Source organism: Nicotiana sylvestris, chromosome 6 (genome assembly GCF_000393655.2).
Source record: "Nicotiana sylvestris chromosome 6, ASM39365v2, whole genome shotgun sequence".
Lineage (NCBI taxonomy): Eukaryota > Viridiplantae > Streptophyta > Magnoliopsida > Solanales > Solanaceae > Nicotiana > Nicotiana sylvestris.
In genome coordinates this window covers 86,770,159-86,780,473 of record NC_091062.1, presented here as the reverse complement: position 1 = coordinate 86,780,473, position 10,315 = coordinate 86,770,159, and the positions used below count along the sequence as shown (strand labels likewise).

General features: G+C 38.6%; 1 protein-coding gene across 1 annotated transcript; it reads left to right on the top strand.

The window, feature by feature from the left end:
• The first annotated feature begins 350 nt into the window (after positions 1-350).
• On the top strand, positions 351-1,291 carry LOC138870893 (uncharacterized). Its single transcript, XM_070148733.1, has 3 exons — positions 351-543; positions 790-986; positions 1,031-1,291. Exons 1-3 carry the CDS (start codon positions 351-353, stop codon positions 1,289-1,291), a joined length of 651 nt encoding a protein of 216 aa, XP_070004834.1.
• Positions 1,292-10,315: the final 9,024 nt, after the last annotated feature.

The following is a 10,315-nucleotide window of genomic DNA, read 5'->3' as shown; positions in this document are numbered from 1 at the left end:
CTCTTTTCCATGACATGATACACTAGGGAATAGAGGTGTACGTGGATGATGTTATCATCAAATCTAAAAGGAGTTCAGATCACATAGCAGACCTGAAGAAGTTTTTCGACCGACTTCGGAAATACAATTTGAAGTTGAATCCTGCAAAATGTGCTTTCGGAGTCCCTGCCGGAAGTTTCTGGGTTTCATCATTAGTCGCCATGATATTGAGCTAGACCCGGAAAAAATCAAAGTTATAAAGAATTGCTACCACCAAAGAACAAGAAAGATGTAATGAGTTTCTAGGACACCTAAATTATATCAGCTGTTTTATAGCACAGTCAACGGTGATATGTGAGTCGATCTTCAAAATGCTGAGGAAAGATGATGCGATGAGCTGGACTGAAGAAAGTAAAAAGGCTTTCAATAAAATCAAGGAGTACTTGTCTAAGCTGCCCGTGTTGGTCCTGCCAGAGCCAAGAAGACCTTTGGTTCTATATATGTCCATGTTAGATGGAGCTTTTGGTTGCGTACTAGGGCAACATGATGAAATGGGAGGAAAGAGTAGATGATATATTATCTAAGTAGAAAGTTCACACCTTAAAAGGCTCGGTACTCTTTGCTGGAGCGCACGTATTGTGCTTTGACATGGATAGCCTAGAAGTTAAAACATCATTTCTATGCATACACCACAAATGTCATATCAAGGATGGATCCACTAAAATACATCTTTGAGAAACCATGCCTACAGGTAAGTTAGCAAAGTGGCAGTTATTGTTAAGTGAGTTCAACATCATTTATATGACTCAGATTGCACTCAAGGGCAAGCATTGGCCGATCACTTAGCAGAGAACCCCATAGATGGAGAATACAAACCATTGAAGATATATTTTCCCAACGAGAAAGTGTCATTTGTAGGTGAAGATATTTCCGAAACATATGACGGTTGGAGGATGTTTTTCGACGGAGCAGCAAACTTCAAGGGAGTGGGAATTAGAGCTACTTTTGTATTAGAAATTGGTCAACATTATCTGGTATCCACAAAGCTCAGGTTCTCGTGCACAAACAATATGGCAGAATAAGGATTCAGAATGAGTTGGCAGATGGATTGGTTACCTTGTCTTCCATGATACAACATCAAGACAAGAATTTCATCGATTTTATCCCGATAGAGATTCGTAAACAGCCAGCTTATTGCACTCATGTCGAAGAGGAGTTTGACGGAAATCCATGGTATCACAATATCAAAGAGTATTTAAAGAAAGGAGAATACTCAGAAAATGCCACAAACACTCAGAAGCGCACGTTTTAGAGATTGGCCAACCATTTCTTTTAGAGTGGAGGAATTATGTATAGAATAACTCCTGATTTGGGATTGCTATGATGTGTCGATGCCAAGGATGCATCTAGATTTCTCGAAGAAATACACGCCGGAACCTACAAACCTCACATGAACGGGTTTGTTCTGGCCAAGAAGATATTAAGGCCAGGGTATTTCTGATGACTATGGAGACAGACTTCATTAAGTGTGTACAAAAGTGCCACCAATGCCAGGTATATGCTAATATGATGCGAGTACCACCCAACACACTCAATGCAACAAGTTCACCTTGGCCCTTCTCTGCTTGGGGCATGGATGTCATCAAACCAATTGAGTCTACTACTTCAAATGGACACAGGTTCATTTTGGTAGCTATAGATTACTTCACAAAATGGATTGAAGCCGCTTCTTATAAGGTTGTGGCTAAGAAGGTCGTAGCAGATTTTGTCCGAGATTGTATTGTTTGTCGATTTGGAGTACCTGAATCAATCATTTCCGACAATACTGCCAATTTGAATAGTGATCTGATAAAAGCCAAGTGTGAAACATTTAAGATCAAGCAGTGGAATTCAATAGCATACAAGCCACAGATGAATGGAGTCGTGGAAGCCGCCAATAAGAACATCAAGAAGATATTAAGGAAGATGGTGGACAACTACAAGCAATGGCAGGAGAAGCTACCATTTGCTTTGCTCGAGTATCACATCACAGTTCGTACGTCAACTGGGCAACCCCTTATCTACTGATTTATGGTACTAAAGTTGTTATACCCGCGCGAATTGGTGATTCATTTCCTAAGTATCATACAAGAGGTAGAGCTCAAGGATGCGGAATGAGCACAGAGCCGGTATTAGCAACTGGCTCTTATTGAAAAGATGAACACAGTGTGTCACGGTTAACTCTACCAAAATAAAATGGCAAGGCTTTCAATAAAAAGGTTAGATTGAGGAATTTATGTCGGGGCAATTAGGGTTGAAATGGATCTTCCATCATCAATACAAAGAAAAAGGTGAATTCTCACCTAACTAGCAAAGCCCTTACATGATCACCAAGTACTGATAGAAGGAGCGCTTATACTTGCAGAGATGGATGGAGAAACATGGCCAAAACCTATCAATTCAGACGCAATCAAGAGATATTATATTTAAGATTATGATTGCACTTTCTATTTGATGTAACCTGAACTATGTTTGACCTAATTCCCGTTTAAGAGGGGCTACGTAGGCAGCCCTGTGGTTTTGCTCACATCATAATAAAATCTTCATTCCCCCTTTACAGTCAAGAATTGGGGCAAGATTTCGAGTTTTGTCAATCTCATTACGTCAAAAAGTGTATCGCCAGAAGTATGCATTTAGACTGGGGGAATTTTGAGGAAGGTCCTCAATATTCCAAGTTGAGGAGGTTGCAATGTCTCAAAGCAAGTCACAGTCTCTAATTTTACTAAATTATTTGTTTTATACATCATCACACATTTCGAACAACTGAATTTTTACAAATGATTTATCACAAATGTATATTTTTGAAAATTTCATTTTATTTGATAGCCATAGGTTACCCAGGGTTACTCGAAAAAGTCGTCAAGACAAGGAGCAAAGACCAGTGAGGAATCAAAAAGCACGGACCAACCTTCCCCCAAAAAAACTCACGATTTTTCATTGGATGCAGGCATAACGAACATGACAAGCATGCCCATAAATTCATAACAAGAATGCTATCTTCGTTGTCAGAAGTCACCAAGCGCAAACGTGTCAAGCTAAGAATCACTTTTTCTCATATTTAATATTTCCCTTTCTCTACATAAGGCTCAGCACTTCTCTCATTCTTTGCATAAGGATAAGCACTGCCTCCATTATTGAATAAGGCTAATCATCGCCTTCCTTTGCATGAGACTAAACACTATCTCCATTACGTTTTCATGAGGATAAGCACTGCTTCCATTACTGCATGAGGCTAAGCATTACCTCCATTATTGCATGAGTCTAAGCATTGCCTCATCATTGCATAAGGCTAAACGTTTCCTTCCCTTGCATGAGAATAAGCGTTGTCCCCATTATATTGTATAAGGCTAAGCATTGACTCCATTATTGCATAAGGCTATATGATGCTTTCCCTTGTATAAGACTAAAAACTTGCTCCATTACATTGTATGAGGCTAAGCATTGCCTCCATTATTGCATAAGGCTAAATGCTTCCTTCCCTTGCATGAGACTAAGCACTGTCTCCATTACATTGCATGAGGCTAAGCATTGCCTCTATTATTGCATAAGGCTAAGACTAAGCACTGTCTCCATTACATTGCATGAGGCTAAGCATTGCCTCCATTATTGCATGAGGCAAAATGCTGACTTCCTTTGCACGAGAATAAGCACTGTCTCCATTACATCTCATGAGCCTAAGCACTGCCTCCATTATTGCATAAAGGCTAAATGTTGCCTTCCTCTACATAGGGCTAAACACTGCGCTCATCACATACAAGGCTAAGCACTGGCGTATCTCATTCTCGCATACAACTAAGCATCGACTGTTCCCCCTTTCAAATAACCAATACCTCTGCATCTTTGAATTTCATGGGCTGAAACATCGACACACTAGCCGAAGGCGTCATACTCTAAAGGCATCATCCTCATAGCCCGAAGAAATCATACCATGGCCTAAGGATCTCTCAAAACTGCACATCATTATTCAAAGGCGCCATAGTCTAGAGGCACCATCCTCATAGACCGAGAACACCATTCATGGCCTGCAAATCCCTTAAATTTGCATCATGTTTGAATTCTCGCAATAACACCGTGTGTGTGTGTATATATATATATATATATATATATATTTTGCTTGCATCGTGTCTTAAGTTTTGCAGGTAATTAGGAAGGTAATCGTCCTACAAACAGGAGCGATGCTCACTCCGATTTCCATTCACAACATTCACATCCTTCGATTATCTCAAACGTACCCAGTAACCAATAATTAATTACTCCTTGTTTCGTAACCAACCGATCATTTATCTTGGATATCCGTAACAATCAAATTCGCATTCATAGCTCCACCTGAAATTATCCGTTACTCATGACACTATCATATAAAAAAGACCTTTCCTCGAAACATGTAACCATACTTATAATAACTCAATCGGTTTTGTTCATCGCTGGATCCATAACTACACAGAACCTGATTCTCGTAACACCAGGGATATGTAGACAACTTAGGAACCCGTGTTCAAACCCATATTTTTAAAAACACATCATCCTCACTCACTTCAGACATAATTGGTCATCATTTTTTATCCGATAACCCTTTCATCATTTTTGGGTAAGAGGGGATGTTGTTGATACTCAATTTTGCCTTCATATTTATAAATATCATATATACTTTCAAACTATCATTTTTGCATCATCACTAATCTACATCAACCATATAAGTATTTTTTATAATTTTCCATAACATTTTAAGGCTTTAAAATTGATTTTCTTATATTTAAATTGTTCAAATATTTATTAATTACCCTTTAAAATTACTTTGTTGTTACACCTCATGTTTTCGTATGTAAGAGTATGTCGTAAGTCAATTGATGTAACCTCAGAAATGAAATCATCTTTGAACAGTTTACAAATTTAGTTAATCATGTTAATGTGGAGGTTACAAATATTGAAGATTATGAACAACAAGTACAAAGAGGGTTGGAAGGTTCAGAAGCTAAAGCAAATGAAGAAAATAATATTTCGTCGAAAGTCGACAAGTTGGGAATGTTATAACATGTACTTTTAGGGTGAAACTAGGGTGCTTAACATGATAAGGAGGTTATTTTATCAATTAGGTTAGCCGTATGATAGTCCTGTGTTACATTTTGAAGTCAAGCAAGTTGTGGAACAAAAGTCGATGAAAGTCATCACAAGTTATGTTCATAAGTTTTACTGAAATTTTGGGTCAAATGTAACTGCAATTTTCTCCCAATATACTAAGAGTTATCGGGTGTTCCACCCATCAAATTGAAGATCTATGAGTTTAATTTCTTACGCACTAGACCATTTATCAATACAACATCGAAGTAGAGAGATATATGTATTTTTGCAAGACTGCGGAGGCTGCTAGGTGACAAGAAGGTATGTCACCTACTTGGTTAAATGAGAGCCCAAAAAGAGGCAATTTTGGGTCATCCAAAGAGCCCATTTAAGGGATTATCTCCTGAAATGTAAACCTCATTATATATCACAAATAACCAGACCTAAACCCCTGCAAACGTCTTCCTAAAAATTATCCACAAACCCTAATTGATTTTCTCTCCCTTTCAAGTTCTAATTGGGGGTAAAACCTAGAGTTTGAAAAACCAAGATAAGGGATGAGTTATCCAACAAATAAGGTTAGTTTACTGATATCTTTCATCCATTTTTCTTCTATAAATTCATGTTAAGTCGTTCTATACTTGTAAGAATTCACGGGACGGTGATCGAAAGCCGTGAGTTTGAGTTATTCACTTGTAGCGGACTATTTTATGGACTGTTTTGTGCTGCTGTTGGGCTGCGAGTTTCACTACTATTTTGTGGAGTTTTGAGGAGGAAGGGTGTGGAGAAAAACCATATATATGTAGGGTGGTGGTCTGGTCATTCCTCGTAACATTTCTGGGTCGTTTGACACTAGTATGGTGATCGTTTTGTGTATGAAAAGATTGGAGTGTGTTGGGTTGTTTTGTAGTATTTGATGGTGTAATATAAGGCTAGAAAATAATGTATATATGTTGTTATTGTTGTGTTCTTATGTTGTTGGAGTTATCTTAAATTTGGAGGAAGTAAGGATTATAGGGGAGATGCTGCCCGTTTTTATACAAAATAAGCTTGTTGTCCGTTGTGCGATAGGTGTACCTTTCATGACTTGATGATACTATTATTATCGTTGTTGTAGATTAAGGTGCGAAGAGGCGAGTTCAACTTGGTGATTGGAAAGATTGTGATAAAGTATGTTAAGGCTAAACCTTTCTTTCATTTGGTATGATCCAGTAACTACATGTGTTTGACAACGAACATAAAGAGAAGTTCATACTCCCGAATTTATATACACTATCATAGTCTCATAAGTTACAGTATTCTCCCTTATCGGGACATCATATTCAGTTTAGTTTTGTCTTCTGTCCGCCAAGAGAGCATAGAGTGTATATATATATATATATATATATATATATATATATATATATAGTATTATAGTATTTTCACCACCATGCTATAATCGGTGGGTAGGCCCCTATTGGGCAACCTCTGATCAGATGGTAAGTTATATACCAAGCCTATTGTGGCCAATCGCCTATGAGCGATCCTAGAATGGTCGAGATACAGAGCCTAGTATGGCCGAGCACCAATGAACGAGCCTACTACGGCAGATCAGTTACACATACCGAGCCTAATAGGGCCGGACAACTATTTTACATACTATACAAAGAGAGTTGAGTCAGTATCAGCAGGTAAGTATATCTTCAGATTATCTTTGACACCTAGTTACATTCAGTTATTATATTATCAGTTCAGTTTTAGCTTTCAGTTATTCTATTGCCTTACATACTCGGTACATTATTTCATACTGACGTCCCTTTTGTCGGGGACACTGCATTTCATGCTTGCATGTCCTCATTGACTGTTGGACAGACCCTCCCAGCAGATAGAGTCAAACATCAGCTTGGTTGGTAAGCTCCATTTCCTTGGAGTTGCCAGGTCTAGACCTTGGAGTCCATTTTATATATACAGGTTTGATGGGTAGGTCGAGGCCCTGTCCCGACCATGGTATAGTTCAGTTATCTGTAGAGGCTGGTAGATAAGTCCTGTACAATTTGTATATTAGTAGATGTTCATGGAGGCCTCGTCAGCCTCCAAAGTTATATATATATATATATATATATATATATATATATATATATATATATATATATATATATATATATATGAGTTTTTGGATATATTTACTCCACAGATGAGAGAGACGTTATTTTTAGACGATTCAGAATATGGCCCCATCGGCCTAAGTTGAGGATTACCCCTGTAGAGTCCACAGTTACAGAGTAGTACGCTCGGGCTGAGTACAGCACCTGGTGCTGGCCACGCCTCTTCAAGTTTGGGGCATGACAAACTTGGTATCAGAGCAGTTCTGTCCTAGGGAATCTACAAGCCGTGTCTAGTAGAGCCTTGTTTATAGATGTGTTGTGCACCACATTATATAAACAGGAAGCTACAAGGCATTTAGGAGTCTGCTACCCTTCTTTCAAATGTAAATCCTGCTATAGAGCTAAGTCATAAGAGTTCAAGCTAGGACTTTTGTTTGCTAATGATATATAGATACATGCAATTAGATAAACTACAGCTAGCCAGAGGGATACTAAAGCTCTACTATAATACCCACACCTCTGGTGTATACAAAATATGGCGAAAGCTTCATACTAACTTGTTACGACTCAGCTCTATGGCACAATCTGGAAACAAAAGAAAGGTAACATTTCCTAAATGCCCTATAGACTCTCAGTTATAAATGTGGCATGCAACACATCTATAAGTGAGACTCTTGTAGGCACGACTTTGTAGAATTACTAGGACACGACCTGCTCTAATACCACTTTGTCATACCCCAACCTAGGGAGGCGTGGCTGGCACCCAATGCCTGACTAGCCCGAGCGTACTCTATAACTTATTTGTTTTCTTTGTAACTATCACAGGCCAACATGGCCACAACTCATAATGTATAACTATAAGTGGACAAACACTGTATCAATGAACCATCTTTCTTAAACATGAATACATATGGGCCGTCAAGGACTCTGACATACTGTACAAAATGAACCTTGGTCTACAAAGCTCCAAAGATTATTTGACAACAAATGAGGTAGGGTACCGGCCTACCCATTAGTCTTTAGCAAAACTATGATGCGATGACTCATAGACTCGGTTGCACTCCGAATGAGGTGGAGTCTTACCAATCTTTTGCTGAATGCCAATCTCGTCTACTATGAGGGCTCGTCAAACTGATTATCTATACCTGCAGGCATGAATACAGTGTCCCCAACAAAAGGATGTTAGTACGAATAATGTACTGAGTATGTAAGGTAGAACGGAAACATAACAATAAATCAACATTAATTAAAGACATATAAGAATCAACCTGAATCTCTGAAGTGACACCGTATATACATACTTATTATACTTATATATAATGCTTCTCTTTGAGACTATTCTCCATATCGTATGATGTATAACTGCCTAACTGCCCAGTTTTAACTGCCCAACCGGCTGTAACACGATGGTAAATGTATGACTGCCCGACCGGCCGTAGCTCGGTTGTAAATATGTAACAGCCCAACCAGCCATAGCTCGGTGGTAAATGCTTGACTGTCTGACCGGCCGTAGCTCGATGGTAAATGAATATGCATGACTATCCAATCGGTGGTAAATAATGATATATAACTGCCCAACCGGTGGTAACTGCTCGACCGGCAGTAGCTCGATGGTAAATGCATGAACATGCATGTATGTGTATCACTATATAAAAACATTAACATCTCTATCATATACCTCAATAGGGACTTAGGAACATACTTACACATGCTTGAATATCATTTTACATGAATGACTAATATAGACATCCTTAAATTCTTAGAGTAGAAACACTTATAAAATAGCATCACGTTTACGTATCATTACTTGGATCATGACAAAAGGAAAGAAAGATTAGGCTTAACATACCTAGAGTATGAAAAAATCTGTATAATATTCTTGGAAAAGGTTGCTCCTGCCAGATGCTACTGTGATACTATAATTTTTTTTATCTTGTCAAGTGTTTGAATAAGCCGACGTCCACTTTGGAACAACATTTTTACGAAACTAATGTGTGGATGTATAACATTGTTAATCTTGCAACAATTCTATGGGACCTGGTTTTCACTTTGACAAGGATACTTCTATCACTTAATACTTCTTAGTAACTCCTCCAGTTTCAACCATTTTTTTTAATCATATGTGCACATGTATCACATACCATTCTCCCTTAACATGAAGCCTAGATATCATAATTTTTGTATTTAAGCACTGGAATGTACCAGCAATAAATTTCTACACAAGAAGAAAACTTATGACTTCAAGCATTTTCGGGAGCTCAGCTAGAGGTGGAGACATCCAAAACTGCAATCAAGGCATATTATGCCTTATGACTCATACTACATTTTGGTTCCACTTTAGCATAGCTTGATATAACGACCCCAGTTCGCCCTCCGTAAACTTTTATGACGGCACCTAGTCTCTATGACTAGGTAAGCATAACAAGTGCGGAAAATAAACAAAAACTTGCAGAAGAATAATTAAAAGCCAAAATAACCGAATGAAATAGTATTTAAAATGCTGCTCGGCATATACAATACAACTTCTCAAAAGCTAATACACTTTCCCAAAACCTGGAATCTCATGAAACCACAATCCTTTGAATATCTAACAGTATCTAACTCCAGAATATCTAACAAAGAAAAGAAATATAGAAGGGCTAACACTTAAAAGCGAGACTAGAAAGGGACTCCTCGATCTGCGGACGCGGCAGATATACCTTGAAGTCTCTGGGGTAGTCGACTCACCTCAAGGGTGATAGGACGGGCTTGAAGTACCTGGATCTGCACATGAAAAACATGCGCAGAAAAGGGCATGAGTACACCACAGCGGTACTCAGTAAGTACCAAGCCTAACCTCGGTCGGGTAGTGACGAAGAAGGTTAAGGCCCTACTAAGGTGAAATAAATTATAAAGTTCGACAGTGTCGAACAAAACAGTATAAATAAGTACAACAGTAGAAGTAACACAGGATATAAAGGACAGCAACAACTATTACAGAGGCAAAGAACACAGAAAGAAATACGGCTCAGTACCAAAATAACAATTCGGGGATCTCTCAGGATACTGTCCTGTTGTCCCAAATATACATATCCAATGGATCTCCCGGAATCCCGTCCCTTAGTCCAACTCAAAGTGCGCGGGATCTACCGGAATCCTGTTCCATAGTCCCAAAT

Excerpts from the sequence above, each read along its gene's own strand:
- LOC138870893 (XM_070148733.1), top strand. The coding sequence starts at position 351 with ATGCTGAGGAAAGATGATGCGATGAGCTGGACTGAAGAAAGTAAAAAG. Across the intron at positions 544-789 it reads TGATGAAATGGGAGGAAAGA|ATTGCACTCAAGGGCAAGCA; the intron begins GTAGATGATATA and ends TATATGACTCAG. Across the intron at positions 987-1,030 it reads TGGGAATTAGAGCTACTTTT|GTTCTCGTGCACAAACAATA; the intron begins GTATTAGAAATT and ends CACAAAGCTCAG.